Source organism: Artemia sp. Qi Xiang Cuo, chromosome 17 (assembly GCF_049724085.1).
Source record: "Artemia sp. Qi Xiang Cuo chromosome 17, ASM4972408v1, whole genome shotgun sequence".
NCBI lineage: Eukaryota > Metazoa > Arthropoda > Branchiopoda > Anostraca > Artemiidae > Artemia > Artemia sp. Qi Xiang Cuo.
The window spans coordinates 46,818,471-46,836,069 of record NC_142810.1 but is presented as its reverse complement, the minus strand read 5'-3'; the positions used below and the strand labels follow the sequence as shown (position 1 = coordinate 46,836,069).

General features: G+C 34.5%; 1 protein-coding gene across 1 annotated transcript in view; it reads right to left on the bottom strand.

Annotated features, from left to right (window-relative positions):
* Positions 1 to 2,629: 2,629 nt before the first annotated feature.
* Positions 2,630 to 17,599, bottom strand: part of LOC148942264 (uncharacterized) — a 109,508-nt gene continuing 94,538 nt past the window's right edge. The window contains exon 11 of the mRNA XM_089103408.1: positions 2,630 to 14,486. Within this exon, the coding sequence (XP_088959534.1) occupies positions 13,510 to 14,486 (977 nt within the window). The 3' untranslated portion in view covers positions 2,630 to 13,509. The remainder of the gene's footprint in view (positions 14,487 to 17,599) is intronic.

The window sequence follows — 17,599 nt, the reverse complement described above, 5'->3', positions numbered from 1 at the left end:
TAGACAGTCTCAAGCCTATTAGCTCCGACTCATTATACATTCATGCCTATAAATATTATGCTACTATGAAGAGGCAACCCATGGCAGATACATTAAATAGGAAGATATTTTTCAGCCTGAAAGCCCCCACCAAAACAGACCCAGCCCAGAAGAATTATCCATGAATCAGAATCTTGTGTTAATGATGTGACGTTTATTTTAATACAGGAATCCTTTTATGGAATTAAATAGAAGAAACAAGTGTTTCAATTAAAATTAAGGACCTACATTAAAACTTTAAATAAACAAATTTTTCAATATTTGAGGGGCCTTCACCCTCTTAAACCCCTCTCTCTTTACGCTAAAGTTTGATTTTTTCCGAATTCTTTAAGAAAGACTTCATAAAAATAAGGGCCGTTCAATTAAAATAAAAAGCTTTGTCAAAGAAATAGAACCGTTGGTTTATTGAGCAAGAGATTTGGAGGGGGCAGCTCCTTTCATATAGGGACAAATTTTTGTGTTTTTCAATGTTGTTCCGTACTTTAAGTTGAAAAAACCTTATTTTTTTTTTTTTTAATTTCTGATTGTTAATCAGATTATGCCGGAAAATCCGGCTCCCTCGAGGTGGTTTCAGGCACCATCCCCTCTCCCCACTCTGAAGTCACCAAACTTTCATAACAGATGATCGAAAAATAAAAAAAAAACTTATTATTCCTATTAAACGACCATTGTGTTTGAGGAGTCGTTCTTAAAGAATTAGTAAAAAAAGTCAAACCTTTAGCGTAAAGAGCAGTCTTGAGGAGGGGGCAACCCTTTTCACATAAGTAAAAATTTCTGTCCGTTTAAATTTTGATGTTGCTCCTTAATTTCAGCTGAAGAAACTTTTTTTAATTTAATTTCTGATTGCTATTAAATAACACCGGAAAACCGGCTTCCCTCCCCTCCATGAAAGATTCCTTAAATTTCCTTTACCCACGGAAAAATTCCACCATGAAAAGTTGTTTTCACGTAAAAATCCCCCCCCTCCAGGGAAATTTTTTCAAGACACTTCTATTCTAGCTGGAAAATTTCTTATGGATGATCTCGGGTAATTTTTTTGTACACTCATTTTGAAAAGACTAATTTAATTTTTTTTTTAAAATCATCCCGTTACTCACCCCCCTTCCCTCGGTGAAAATGTTTCCCAGCAGAAAGGTATTTTCAAGCGAAGGTATTTTTGGGGGAAAGAGGAGGCGGACAATAGAAACATTAAAAACGCATCAAAAATGTGAAATTGATGTCTAATCCCTTGTGATTTCTGGATACATTTCTGATCTACGCTGATATTATGAAAGTAAAAAATAACATTAAACTCCAAAATGAGCAGGATTTATTCCTTTCAGGAGGGGGATTGCCCCTTCCTTATCCACACCTCCACCTCAAGGTCACTGAAACTTCAGTGTGCTAGTTTTTTTATATGAAATATTCCTAATTCTACAAAACCAATTATTTGAAGCATACCTTCATTCCTGGGTTCAGCTACCAATTTAAATGGTTCTGCAATGCTGGGAAAAGTAGTCAAAGGAACAGCTTCAAGCTTAGGAGACAAACAAATTTTAATTTTAAAACCTTTTCAAAGAAAATAAAAGGGCAGCACAAATAAAGTACAATAATTTTTTAAGTAAAGAACTACCATAAATCACTGACTAAAAATAAACAAAATCCAAAACGAACTAAAACTACAATTGATAACCAAGTGAAACTCAAAACGAGGAGAAACTACCACAAAGAAGAGTAGGGCTAAGGTCCTGCGGGGCTTTTAAAGATCAGAACATAATTTGCACTTTATTAAAAACAATTTTTACCTTGAGCTATGTTTTTATTTCTTATAACATCAAAAGAAATTATATCCCAATCAGAACTCATATTAAAGGGAAAAAACTTGAAATAAATTGATTTTAATGTAGGCTACTGCTATGGCTAACTCCAAACAGATAAATGAAGAGGTCAGTATTTGTGGCTATTTTTTTGTTTTTTATCTGCTGTTGTCTAGCTCAAAAATTCGGCAAACAAAAACAAACTCTTGGAAACTGCCCTGCTGGGAACAAACAATGTCTTATATATCTTGTTCATTTGAACTAAAGTTTGACCAATTGTAAATATCTCTTTCTTAACAGATGAACGCTTTTTTAATTTTAAAATTAGTGAAAAAGGAGGTAATCACTAAAACTTATTGATATAATCTTTACATTATCACTCTTGAGTTCGTTCGATGCTCTCATGTTACCTCCCGTTTAAGTTTTGCGATCTGTTTTTGTTGCTTTCTTGGATTTTGGAGCTGCAATGTGGCTGAGTAATTTATTGAAATTGTATTTTTATAGTAGTTTAGGGTTTCTTTTCCTTGTTATTTTTGTTTGTTATCGTAGGTGTTGAAGGTCCTTCAACATGTGCTGCAAAAACCCTAATGGGAACTTCAAATACTTCTCTATCGCTAGAACATCTGAATCTCTGTGAGAGTGCTTCACCCACGATTCCCGTGTCACTTCTAGAATTTGACTCCCATGATGTGGGTAGTGTTGATGAAGGTATAATTAAACGAACAATGTTGTTGAATAATTTTAATAAGAAAGAACTTTTTTGTTTCAAGAAATTCTATGTTTTGCTTTGATAAAGCATGAAACATCACATAGGGCTATTGAAAGATTGATAAAGTTATTGAAAGATTATACATTTTTTTTTATCAATAGTCTGACCTAGAGATTGCATGGGAGGTGTTGAAGATTTTTCCTAGTATTCGTTAATATAGTGGCCTGTCAAGGGTTAAAGCATGAATTAAGGAGGAGTGAAGTAAAGGCCATAGATATAGTTGCTGAAGATTTGGAAGATGCATCCAGACGGCATAATAGAAAAATATTGTAATGGCATGTTAATAAGCTGAAAGTGAGTAGTCAATTTGGACTTGTCCCAGTTAAAGATAGGAAGGGGGCAACAATTAGTGGTAAGGAAAGAGTTAAAGAGAAATGGGCATAGTATTTTGAGAATGTGGTAAACCGTGAAAAATGTTCAGGAAAGGGTATATAAGAAGAAAGAAGAAAGGGTAAAGGGTATATAAAAAGACTAAAAGGTGGTTTTTTGAAATATAGTGGTTGCGAAGGTGGAGATAGATTACTGAAGATTATGAATGGGACTTTTGAAAAGGAGGAAGTAGATCAAATAAACTTGGATTTGACAACTTGGTCTGACAACTATATTTATTTATTTTTTGTCCACCTGAGTTAATCATACAATTGTTGTGGTCAATGATGATCTGGAAAAGGGGAAATAATAAGGATTCACTAATTGAACCAGAATAGTCAAACCGAAAATACAAATGATTAACCGTTACAGCTGTGCCTCACGAAACTTTGAAGCTAGCCTCTTAGTAAAGCTTAAGGCCTATTCACAATGGAATTTTTGTTAATATCAAGATTTAGCTAGCACCAATTTGAGCCAGTACGAATGTTATTGAAGTTTCTAACCAATCAGAAAATTTATGACAAACTGATTGGTTCAGATTAGCGCTAGCTAAATCTCAGTAAAATCTCATTGTGAACGGGTTTTGTCAATGCTTCCGGATTTGCTGATAGGCAAAAGTACTACACTGAAATTCCTAGCATTAAGCAATAGCAAAGTAAAAGCGACAACAACTGAAATTAGAGGAAAAAAAGCGCTCTGAGAATAGAGAGAAGGAAATCGAAGAGAAAATTTGCTTTATTCAGCAAGTGATTCCACCATAACAATAATAAATAAACCATAAAAAACGCAGCTGATTTCACTCCATACACTATACTTTTACAACTATAATAGATATCAAATTTTGTTACATAGTAAATTTAATGATTATCCTACTACAATTCAACGGTTAAATGCACATAAATTGTTTACAGTATCTATAATCAGATTTACTGTTCCCTAATACAAATAAAATGGTTTACATGCCCATAAATTGTTTACAGCATTTATAATTAGATTTACTGTTCCCAATAGTGGGAACAATGGGAACAATAATAGGAAAAAATTATAGTCAGATTTACTGTTCCCAGGGCCAGATATAAAGTTTTGACGCTTCTAGGCCCAAGCGTTTTTGCTGCTCCGTTTTTGCGAGATTTTTGGAGAAATTCTCGAAAATTCAGGGATAGTGGAAGCACTGAACAGAGCCCAACTGATGAGCCAAAAGTAATGAATTGGAGAGGTGATACTGAACTCTCAGTTTTAAAATCACTTTCTGTGAATAGGCAGCACGGCGGTGCAGTGAATCTGACGCTTTAACGATAAATAACAGCAGTTCAATTTTTGTTAAGAAAAAAAATCACTGAGTGATAATTTATCGCACCCCCTGATATTGTGCGCCCCTAGGCCCGGGCCTATTGGTAAATCCCGGCCTGACTGATCCCTTCTGCAAATAAACTGTTTACGTGCACATAAATCGTTTACAGTATTGATTATCAGATTTAATGTGCCCAATAATCGAACACAGCTAGACCCTTAGTTCGTACATACATCATTCCATTCATAAATGTACATTATATTTACTTAGCAATCTAACGCATCCTAATTTTGAAACAACATTTTGGATTTCCAGCTTCATATGGTGCTATTGGTTATTCATTAGAATTGATGTGCTGGTGAAAATGCGTTGATTCTGTATTCTTTGCCTTTATGCTAGCGTAGAAGGAATAGAGTAGCTTTCTCGTCTTGTCATTATTTTCTTCTTCTTATATTTGTTTATTTTCTGTATTTTTCTCTCCTTTATCGTTTTGTTTTAGTATTATTAAAGTGTCTTTATTTTTCCTCTTCTCCTGCATTATATTATGGCCTTAGAACCTTGTGGAAGGGTTTCGTGTAGTTTTGGGTTTTAGCCTGCTCTTTAATGACATATTGAACAGACAGCAAAATATGGTTGATACTCAACTGTTATCTGCCACAATAGAACAAATCTGATCAAGTGCCTGCAATTCTTACAAAGTATAATTTCAATTTTTTTCTGTGAACACTTATTTGGTTTTCAAAACTAAACTCAAAAATTAGGGTTATGTAATAAGAGGCTAATAAATCGGTCGATAAGGCCGCACCTTCATTGGATTTAATCAGAAAGCGATGGCCATGTGGGGTGCTGCAAGAACCACCCCATTTTGAATGATCCCGGGTTAGATACCCATTCTGATGGATAGACTTCCCTCAATGAATTATGAAAGAGCTATATTTACAATAAGATCTCAGATCTCTTTTCTAGCATATAAGCTTAAATTAAAGATTAAATTAAAAAAAAATTAATTGCCACTTTCTTTTAAGAAAAAAAAAAAAAACAGAAGATATTATTTATCATTGATGATGGTTTTATTTTATATTGGAATTTTTTGCGGGTTTGTGAATTTGCCACGCTGGGATAGCCGCCTTTTCCCCTTTGTCCATTTCCTTCCCTAAGTTGCCATGTTTTAGGACTGTCCTTTTTCCCGTTGTTTTTATTATTATTTTTTTCTTTTTTTTTTGGGGGGGGGGGTTAAAATTATTTATTGATAATATGCAGCCTTCGAGCATAGCTTCTTTTCGACCATATCTCCCTGTTGGCTCTGTTTGAAGGTTTGTGTTTTTTTTTTTATGTTACTTTTGTGTTGCATCTCTTTTTTGTATATTTTGTGTGTGTTAAATAAGTAAAATCTTGACGTAGCCAACGTTGCATGAAAAAAGGGAACGAAGACAGGGCTTAAAATCCGTTAGCTCCCCCTTCAAAACAATTTGACCAAGGATCGTCAACTAACATATTCTATCGTCAACTAATATACAATTTGGAATCGTGATGGGCTATGCCACGCCCAGATTATGCCATGTGTCGGATAGTTGATAATATGACTGTAGAGCCACGATTCCCAACGTGTGGCACAGGCCCCACCAGTGGGGTATGGCAATATTTTTGTGGATCCTGCGCAGGCAGTGCAACCATGGGCTGACCATACCCCAGAGCCTTAATAATAATAATAATAAAAAATCATGTAAATGACGTCACTTTCATATGCATTTAAAGAGCAAAAAAGATACATGATAGTATTGCAATGACGTCATGCATTGCATAAAAGATGTTATATACACACAAAATATAGTATAAATAGCAAATTATACTAAAAAACCCAAAATCAGCTGGGAAATACTACTGTAGAGCAATGGGGATCATAGAATGACATCGTTTCTAGACCTCGATATATTTTTTCATCCTCAAACTATTCCTACTGGATATGTTTTATCAAATTCCATTTTCAAGAGTCGTAATTAAATTCTGCATTTCTGGTAAGCATTTCATCAACAAACTTGATTTTAAATACCTAGATTACGGTAGAAAAATACCCTATATACCCCCTGATTTCTTTTATTGTACTGCATGACAAAAGTGATAAGGACTTTTGCAAGAAATTTTACTTTTTTGTCCCTTATTATTTATGTTTCTGTAGTATTTACTACAGGCCTGATGGATTAAGATGTGACTTGGCCCCAAAGTAAAAAGTTTTGCGTCACAACAATCAGTCAATTAGTGTGTCACACCGAGCTGTCAAATATACTGATATATTTACACAGAGTTATTCAAGGAGAAGGGGTAACTGGGTCATCTGTCCCTTTGCACCGCAGCTAGGGGGCAACACAGCTGAGGGATTGCCCACTTTGATGAGATTTTTCACTGGATTCACCTTTTTTTTTACTTATATTGGAGTGGGGAAGGGGGTGCTGTAATTAATTTTACCGCGAGCTCCACCAACCCTAGGAACCCCACTGTATCTACACCTAACTGAGAAGACACATGGAATAAACTAATTTAGTGCCCACAATTTTGTTCTTGGCATGAAGGCTTTTGGGTTTGTCGCATTCTTCATGCAACCGCACTTGACATTTGTCGGATTGTTCACACCTGGCATTTTCTTCAAGGTTTAATTTTTCTATCGGGAACTGAGATTAGATACTTATTATTTTACCAATTAAACAAATTAAATTAATTTTTCTTGTTATTACACTAAAAAATGCCCAATATCACCAAACGTTAGATGGCGTTGATAGTTTGTTTTTGTTGGCACTAGCGCCGGTTCCCACTCACACAAGTTACCAATACTCATTGGTCTGTTTAAGGCTCTGTCTAACGCACCTATCTTAAACATTTTTCTGGAACTCAAGCCCTCACTGGTTTGACCTGGTTTTGTGTTTCAGCGTTTCTGGGTTAGGATCGGTGTTCAAGCTACTGTCGTAGGTTAGCTGGTGTTACAGTAAAAATAAGGTAAACATAATTGTGACCCCATTTCACGTAAAATAAAATAGAGATCAAAATATAGAATTTGGGTTCAGGTGATTTCTCTATGAATGAACGGGATATCATATGACTGTAACATATATTAGACACAATGTCTCTACATTTAAATCCACTACGGAATAATATAAAAATAGAAAGCCTACTAGTGGTTGCAATGGCGTTATTGTAATAGTACGCACAAGGCTCAGATCCTTACGAAGAGGGAAGAGGGAGAGGGGTCAAAACTTTCTAGAGGGGACGATATTCCAAAAATACATGTTAGGTCCAAATTTCAAACTGCTTTTCCTGTATTTCCCTTGAGGGTCCTTGGGTTGGTTTTGGTTGAACCATTTAAATATAAAACCATTGGTTGAACCATTGTTTTTCATAAGTCAGAAAAGATGGACGCCTCTTTTCCACCAAGGCCTTCAAGATTAGCTAGCAAATCTGAGCTCCATATAGAAGGGGTTACTTTAGATACTGTAAATATCTGATGTATTTACCCGGCCGTTTCAGAAATAGAAATATCATATCCCGTTATAGCGTCATTGATGCTTGCGCGTGACTGGTCAGTCTGGCTGCTAATATGATTACGAGTACTTGTAATGCTGTTTCTTTCACCGACCCCCTAGTTGGCTTTTTTCATCGTGATATGGGTTAAATTGTGTTTTTGTTGTTTTTTGTTTGTTTTCGTATTGATGTTATTATTATTATTTATTATTATTTTTTTTTGTATTTACTCCGCAGTGTCATTTCTAATATTCATTTGTGGGTTATAAATAAATAAATTAATTAATTAATAGGAATTATAAGGACAATAAAACTTTAAGGGCGAGCCCTCCAGACGAGATTGGTCAACAGACCCCCTCCCATCAAATCCCCATACGAAAAACCCTTTACCCTTCTTGCCAAAAATCTGACATATATGCACTTATGGTGTTAATGTTTTCGAATGAGAAATCCGTGAATGGGACATAATTAGCGTTAAATGAGTTTGTTCTAGTGAGAAAAAGTATTCAAGTAAAAATTTTCCATTTTTCCACTGTTCTTGAAATGATTTGTTATTTTACATGCCACATGCTAAAATGACACTGCTATTCTATCATCCCGCCTTCTGTGTTTGGAACACCTCAATCCCTTTGCCAAATTCTTAATACATTCTTTTTAGACGTTTTTATTCTGATTGAAAACAAATTTGAAAAATTGTACTTTAAAATATATTAAACAATTGCTTCAGACTACTTAAAATTGCTATTTTAAAATCTAAACTAACTTAAATATAGAATAAAAATAGGTATAGTTTAAATATTGTTTGAGATAAGAAAAAGAGATAAAGTAAAACCGAAAAAGGTATTAAACTCAAAATATCAAATACTAATAAGATTATCTTTGTAAGGTTGTCAACCTCTTCGAACCTCTTCAATCCTCTTCGACTTTAACATTAGGACGGCTCTTCGACCACGGTTTATTCGAAGGTTTATTCAATTCGACCACGGTTTATTCAACCTCTTCAAACCTCTTCGACTTTAACATTAGGACGAATCTTCGACCACGGTTTATCGAGGAGCAAAGAACCATACGGGGAGAACAAGACTCCAAGAAATTCCATACTATCTCGAGAAAAAATCAAGCGTTAGGTATATACCTCCTCCCCCTATCCCTGCTAAGCCTGAGTATACATATGACTGGAGGACTTCTTCTTGTTTCCAGTTTCAATTTAAAGCGACTCGATTTCAGCAAAAATTATTTACAACAAATATATGCAGTATTTTCACTGGACTTCATTGAAAATACATGACACAAGTTTTTCCCATAGTAAGATTTTATGGTCCAAATATCTGAATATTATCGTGCAATTCGAGGAGGAATTTTACAACACTGGAAAAACAACTAAACATCACAACCACTAGTTAAACAAAGGCAACTACCAAACTACAAAGGCAGTTGCAAAAACTAGACAAGTAATGTTAAAATCAGGGTCGCCACAATAAAGGAACTTCAGTAGCGAAACGAAAGCCTAATCTAATCAGCTGGTACAATCTTTATGCACCAATTTTAATTAAATAGCTACAAGTTACAAACATTATAATGTGGCAACCCTGCAAAAAGGCAGCTTCAATACGGAATGAACATTTATAAAAGGAAATTACACAATGAAATATATTAGATTAGCCTATGTATTTGAAAACGTCAAGAAGAGAAATACAAATCAGCAACATCGATGCCGTTATGAAATGAACGGTATCAATCCAGGATAAGAATACCTACTGAACAGTAATTTAAATTCAATAAAGTTTGACAGAAGTGGAGTACTGGATTTTTAAGTTGGAAGGGGGGGGAGGGACTGATGGAACTTCCAGGCCAAAACATAAAAATTTCTAAGCTTAAAATTTCATATAGCTGGACTTTATGACGAAACTACTCTCCTTTCAAAGTGGCTTAAACACAAAGTCCAGCGTTGGTTCTGACAATGACGTCCTCAGAAAACCCCAATTGAAGTTGAAATTCAATCATAGATGTACCATAGATGACCATAGAGACCATAGACGTATCATATCTATAGGCACATTTTAGACATTTTATAATATAAAAAAACATATGTTTATGTACACATATGTTATGTTTTAATAGATGTATTATTAACCACGTACGTGTATGATTCCGATGACGAAATTCCTATTTCATTTATTGTTTTCTGACGGCGTCATTACCAGAACTATCACTGTCATGTGATGTTGATTTTTTTTTTTTCAGCTGGTAAATGATGAAATACTGGTATTTTTTCCAAGACCACACTGCCTTTTCTAAGACGGAAACTTGCTGTGACCCGGAAGGGATTATTTTATTCAGTATAAATATAGTTTGTTTTAATTTTAAATACTTTAGTAATTCTACAGATAATGATTACTACAGATAATACAGTAATAGCTTTTGTATATATTTTTTTTTCACTGTCTAATAAAAGGACCTATCTCTATGTGGAACTCTTATTTGTTTCGTGATGAAAATATTGCTTTGGGGGGGGGGGGGGGTAGACAATATTGTAGTTTTTGCTTATTCGGTTTTGGTTGCCTGAAGCGCAAATAGTTTAGTGTGAATACTCAGCTATGGGAAATCACAAGTGTAAGAATTTCTACGTTTCGGCCTGAAAGCTACGTAAAAGTGAATTCAGAGGTTGGGAGAGACGTAGCGTTAGCCATTAAAATATTAAAATAACAATAAGATGGCCGTAAAACTTAAAAATAGCCGTATTTTATAAGTCCATTTTAATTTTTTAAGTTTCACTACACAAACTGAATTTTTTTAACTTTGGATTCGAAGAAATACTTGCTTCAGTGGTTTATACCCACCCGATCTCGCTAAACATAACCGTTAATTGCTCGACATTCCAAACTATTTTGTTTTGAGTTTCCACGCTAGACCAACTTAAAATACTTGCCAAGGAAACGTTGCCTTTGGTGCATCGAAGCAAGGTTATCGGTTATGTAAGCATGCTTGAAACGCCTAGTCTGTCCAACTTTACAAATTGTGACGACTTCTGGCAACATCCATAGGCACTGAATTTATATCTTGTAGCCAGACATTTTTTTCTTAAAAACTGTGTGGAATCAGAGGTAGACAGGTGGAAAATAGCATTATTTAATTCATTGATTTTTCTTCCAGATAGATCATTAGTTCAATCAAAGTATTGAAAAAATGCCGTTATAATATTTTAGAGGTACTGAAGTTTACTCTCTTCACGTCATACGTTACAGTAACGAAAAGTCACACGTCATATGTAACCTAACGAAAAATTGACATTGAATTATCAAAAATCAAACTCGTACTTTAAACCAAGTTGCTGTCGCCCACCGACGGCAAAAAACAAACATCAAAAGTTTCTTTAAGCATTACCGGTCAGCGAGGGAGTGGGAGTTAAGAAAGGTTGCCTATGGAATATAAACAATCGGACGATATTGAAGCATTTTTGTTTCTAGACATGGCAGAATAATTTATAAAATATTTCTTCCAAGTCCACTTTGTCTGTATAGACCAACTATCTTATTCAAAATCTAAATTGGTCAATTCCTTAAAAAATTAAGCAACGGAAAAGATTAAAAAACGTGCCCTGTTAGTTATTTATATATTTAACTAGGAAGCCTCGCGAGGCTTCACCGACGCAGAGTCATTGAAACCATACAACTCAAAGGAGACCTTGATAAGCATGCACTTAAGGGCTATGAATATTTAAGAAAATAACAATAACACCTCTCTAACCCTACCAAAATCCCACGGTTCATTGCACTCTTTTATACAATTCACAGTTTTGATCAGTTCCTCACTTCCCGAAATAAGTTTTTGCTTACGTGCCTTGTGGCATAGATCTGTCCGACTTTCCTCAAAATATAATTTCTTATATTTTCTATATAATTTACCTTTTAACAACTCGTGTCCCTTCCATAAATACCCTCCCTCCTCAAATAAATCTTACATAGGGTAAACATCACTTTCAGACATATTAAGGAGGGTAGTTAAGCCAAGTGAAAGAGTTCTGCCCTATATACCTGTTTGGTATTGTATGTCATTTTTCGTTAGGAATCTAATGCATGCGTATAACGCATAAATCAGCGAAATTACTATGGCCAGTTATTTGCTCCCGTAATGAGAAACCCAATCTTCATTAAGTTTATTCAATATTTCAACGAGGCAGTCAAAGACAGAAAAGAAATTAAAATAATGAAAAAAATAATAATTAAACAAAACTAACGAAACTAATGGAAAAAAATAATGAAACTGAAACGATTAAAATCAAGATTTTAAATTTGGATTCAGAAAAATTGTTGGAAATAGACTCTGATTAATTTCTTATATGTGATTGAAATAGAAACAGGGGAGATGAAATTTTAATTCAGAAGAATTATTTGAAGTAATTCTGTCGCTCATGGATTTTGAAATTTTAGGGTATAGAAATTCTTCAAAATGACCAAAGCATTCATCTGTGCTCTAATTTCGTCAATGTACATTTCTAAATAGATAAATAACATCTCAAACTACAGACCTTCACTTGTTTTTAACTTTGCTCTTAAAGTGTACTTTCATTTGGAAGTTTCTACAAATTAATTTGCCAATTAAAATTCTTGGAAATCAATCAAGATTAAATAAATACTGCTACACACTGGCGAAACGAATTTAAAATAACAAGGACCATTTCCGTTATACGCGTACCACTTCTAAACATCTTTTTGTTATTTCTTTGTATATATACCAAAGATTTAAGCGTTTTTTTTTTAAATAATGTTTTATTTTTCAAGTTTTATTCACCAAAAACACCAAATGTTTAAGTTTTGTTTACCACAGTTTTATAAACCACATCTTTTCATATAATAAATATTTAAGCTTGAAATTTTTAATCTAATATTTCATTTTTTAATCCTTATTTACCAAATATTTAATTTTTTTATAGTTTTATATACCATATGGTTTTATACATCCAATATTTAATATTTCAATTTTAATCAAATATTTAATTTTTTAAGAATTATTTACCCAATATTCAAGTTGTATTTTTTTAAATAGCGTTTAATTTTTCGAATCTTATTCACCAAAAATATCAATGTTTAAGCTTTTTTTAAGAATAGTTTTATATGCCACATCCTTACACATAACAGATACTTAAGCTTGAAATTTAATCTAATATTTAATCTTTTAAGCCTTATTTACCCAATATCTTAGTATGTTATGTTATAATTTTATATATCAAACAGTTTTATATAGCCTCATTGACCAACTATACTAAATATTCAAGTTGTAAGCAAGACCAAGAGGTTCATAATACAATAACAAGAAACTGCAACGAGCAAGGCCGTACTCAGGATTTTTTTTTCAGGAGGGGGGGGGGGGAACATAAAAACTTGAAAAGTCGCATCAGAAGTTTGTTTATCTACATTTTTGTTACTTGTTTTACGAGTCAGAAAAAAAATTCAGGTGACGGGGGAGAGTTCAAAACCAGTAAACTCCCCCTCCCTAGATACGACCTTACAAACGAGCAAAGAATGGGTACTGACCATTGACTGGTCAATCCAGTGTGTGGAGCTTTAAGAGGGTGCGTGTCGGTTTGAGCTTTGCTTATCGTGTAGGTAGAAACAACGATGGAGGCAATTAGAAGGCCACTAAGAAATACATTTTAAATAGTGATATACGTATAACGAAAAAGATCCCAAATATGCTATCCAATCACAAATTGTCTTAATCAATTTCAGAAAACATTAACTCAAAAATTTAGTTATGTCAACACTGTCATCACTATCAGTTACGAAATCACTGGAGCTATTTAGTTTTAAATGTTTAAGATATTCTTTCTCTTCTGAAATGCTCGCTGTAAAATCATTATTCGTTGAATTTCCTAAATTGGGTAGCGATTCCCTTTCTGGCTGATTAAGCGTCTCACTATTCCTAACAGCTGCTCCATCACTATACTCACTAAAGTATTCACTTTCTCTCTTACTGAAGCTAGTGTTTCTTAAACTGGTATTTTTTATCGCCAAATAACTATCGTTATCACGAAAGAAATCGGAATTATTCTGATCAAACTTATTAACAGATTTACTAGAACTGTCACTGCTTACGTAATTACTAGCATTAATTAAACTGGTATCATTTACAACTGAACTCGTCTGGTCGTCTTCAAAAGACTCAGTTTTAATAGGCTTTCCATAAATCATGCTGCCAGCGTAACGATTCTTTTCAATTCGCATCAGAGTTTGTTCAATAGACCCTGAATCTGTGTCGCCATCTTGAGAATGCCTGATTCTATTAAATATTTCATTACCATCGACAGTATTGTCCATATCATTATTCGTATAACAACCAATTGGAGTTTCTTTTAGAACTAATCGATTAGTGTCGCCATCTTCAATGGGCTCACTATTCAAAAGGGTCTCTTTTAATGCACTGTTAATAGCAATATCACGTGCTTCCTGTTTTTCTTCTAACCTGGTTTGCAGGCTTGTTTCTCGAGTGACCTCGTTTGATATATTTAATTCAGTTGCACTGTTACCATTATCATCACTGCCTATATTATCACAGAAACTTTCGTTTGTGTTGTGAATATCGATTTCAAAGGATTTCCGTAGGTTAGAAGTTTTAGCCCACTTTGGGAAGAAGTCTTTTGGGTTGAAGGTGCTACCAACACCAGCTAGATTGGAAGCTGGAGGTTCTGATGGATAAAATTCGTCTTCTCCTCCTGAAATATTTTAATTTGAAATAAATATATGTTAATACTTATAATACTTATAATAATTAACTTATAATAAATAAATGCCAAAGCATCATAAATAAACAGACTGCTATTTTTTTTTATTAATCCCACATCTCCTTTCAACGATGCCAACATCTACTCCAAAACTATATTAACTGTATTTATGTGCTGTCTGCATTTACAAATAAACAAATTTAAAATTTATTATCTTTTTTGGGTAAGAAACAGGGTTTAACTCCTACACGCCAGTCAGTTTAGAGGACAGTTACTTGTAACACCCTATATACACAATACACACTCTTGAGCTCTAATCACGACTTTCGTTATGCCATCTGCTAGCCAATACGTCCACGAAGAGGCATCTCCCTAATAAGTTCTGTGTTTTTGCGGCGAATTTAGTATAGCGTTTTGACTTTAGTTTCCATAAGGATTTGAAAGGTAACTCAACTTTTCCGTTATTTTATAACTGCTATCCTAAAGATGGGGATGTTGATTTTTAATGATAAATCAACTTCTTAGAAGTGTGTTAGAATAATCTTTTTTAACTTGTGATTATTTATTACAAGTGAGCAATCTATTTTCTGAGTGTCCCCATGTGACGACACAGCCCATAAAATAGGAAAGGTTAAATTTGTATTAGCAAAAATGAGGACTACAAAATAAAAATAGTACCAGCTTTCTATAGAGTTTTTATTAAAAAGAATAAGAATATAATAGCGATAATATTAAAAAAAAATTGTGTACAAGAAATGTAAAATGAAAGAGCTATAAAAAAAAGACAAAAATACAAGGCACTTAAAAACAACAGTAATATCAAATACAATGACTTCTAAAATAAAGAAAAAAAAAATCAGAGAGATGTTCTGTACAAGTAGATTTAACCAACTGTCTCACATACCCTCCGTCTCAAGAAATGGATACCCTATTTGACGTGGAGTCGAGTTCAGTGATATGTAAGAGAAAACATACAAGAGAAAGTTGCAGCCAGACATTGCAGCCCAAGAGATACAAAGGACTGACCAAGCAGAACCTTGCCACACAAATTTGTAGCTAAAACTTATACCAGAACAAGGAAAAGCCTAGATGTACTTCTTTTTCTGCTGCAGTAAAGCAGATCTAGCAGCCCATTGATCTTACTTACTTGTTGCACGTTCAAACCACATCCAGGCTCATCGTGGCGCCCAGCAGACGACGACAAGTTTCTTTCCAGAGATTTCGCTCGAGGGTGGCAGGATCCATAATTTCAAGCCAGTGACGATCCCAGCGTCGCCACCCAAATTTTCAGAAGCACCCAATAGGCTCTAGGTCAGCATTGACTGTCACAAGCCATGTTTTGTCCTCCTGCTTTATAGCCCATAGATCAGTTCCACTTAGACAATCACAGACCACCCCCTCCTATTATGATAGTATGATTTCAGCTAGAACTAAAGCTTAAAAATACTAATTAAAACAATAAGCAGCAGAAGCTAGATCCCGTAATTGGAGAGCTAATGTCGATAATCCTATAGGAGAGTCAGTTTCACCTTTCATTAGCAGTGATTGGGTTTTGCTCAATGTCAACAGGGAGTCTGATCCTGTTAACTTTTTGAAGGACTTCTTTCTGACGAAATTTTTGAAATGATTGTCAAGGAATGTAACGCCGAAAAATCGATAAAGGCAGGGTTTGAATTCGAAATGACAACAACAGAACGCATCTACGTTGGAAGCCTTGTGATCCAGGGCTATGTCCCATGCACGAAGATTGAAAACTACTTGTCAAATAGTCTTCGACTTCCTCAGATTACTTACTATATTTTACGAAAAAGGTTCAAAAAATCAGAGAATGTCTGCATTTTACTTCTCAAAAATAAAGCCTTTTTTCTGCTCTTTTTCATGTCCTACCTATTATATACCAAACTTTACGAGCTCTGGTCTCCGTTGGGGGTTAATATTTTTTTTTTTTAACTTTTAAATGAATTGAAGAAACAATAAACAGTAAAAAAAAAAAGAGAACTGACGTTTAAAGATACTGCAAGATCCACCCATTTTTAAATATGTTCAAGGAAAGAAGGAGTCTCAAGCAGTATATGGCATCTAAAACTACTAAGATGGGTTTCCAAATTTGGGTTCAGGCTGGACTCTCCAGATATTTTCATGATTTCTAGCCATTTCAAGAGAGTGGCATGAGTCATATCTTTCCACCACCTAGAATTAGAAACGTGGCTTTGAAAGACTTGTGTTCTTGAAAATACGAACACTAAAGTGTGCTTCGACAACATTTTTTACTTCTGTTCGATACTCTTCACAAAAACCACTTTGCAGATGCTGCACCTAAGCTAACAGCAGAAGATAAATTCCCCCTTTCGGAGGAGCCTCATCATACGCTAGGTCTGCTGGAGGAGTGACTGCTTTGCGTTGGAAATTCAATAACATAGTTTTTCTCACTTATCAATTTGTTTTAATATGTATTTAATTTTTCTTTTTTTACTATGTGTCGTATTCGTCCTTCCCTGGGCCTTCTCGATGGAGAAAAGTTCACAAAAAAACCTCTTAATATGACTCTTCACTGTGTTTTGCAACTACATTATATAAAATACAAAGAAATAAATTTAGAAGAGGATTTAGATTTAGAAGAAAATTAGCGTAGAGCGGCTTGAACTCACATCCTTCAAATTCGAAAGGGAGTCTCTAAGCCACCATGCTATGGTAACTGACATAAAATAATGAATTCTATAGTTTATGATTATTATCGAACCAAAGAAAAAATCGGAGAAAAACAGGAACCTGGATAATTTTGTAGCAGGTAAGACAATGCATATGAAATGCCCTATTTGCCATTTCAAGGTTACTTGGTAGAGAGCCAAGTGGCTTCCATAAATTATTATTTTTTCTTAAAGGGATATCAGTGTCGTTTCTAAGGAAGAATCACATTATCTACTATTTGTCAACACAGCTACGCACGCTTCTTCTCCACCCTAATATATGCAAAGCCTCCCTCTTAACACCCTCCCCCTAAATCTTTCTTTACATCCTTTCACCCCTACCGCGGACGACCTGATTTCATGATCAGCCATGAGGAATTATATTATTGGCCATATGTTATGATATGAATTTCAATA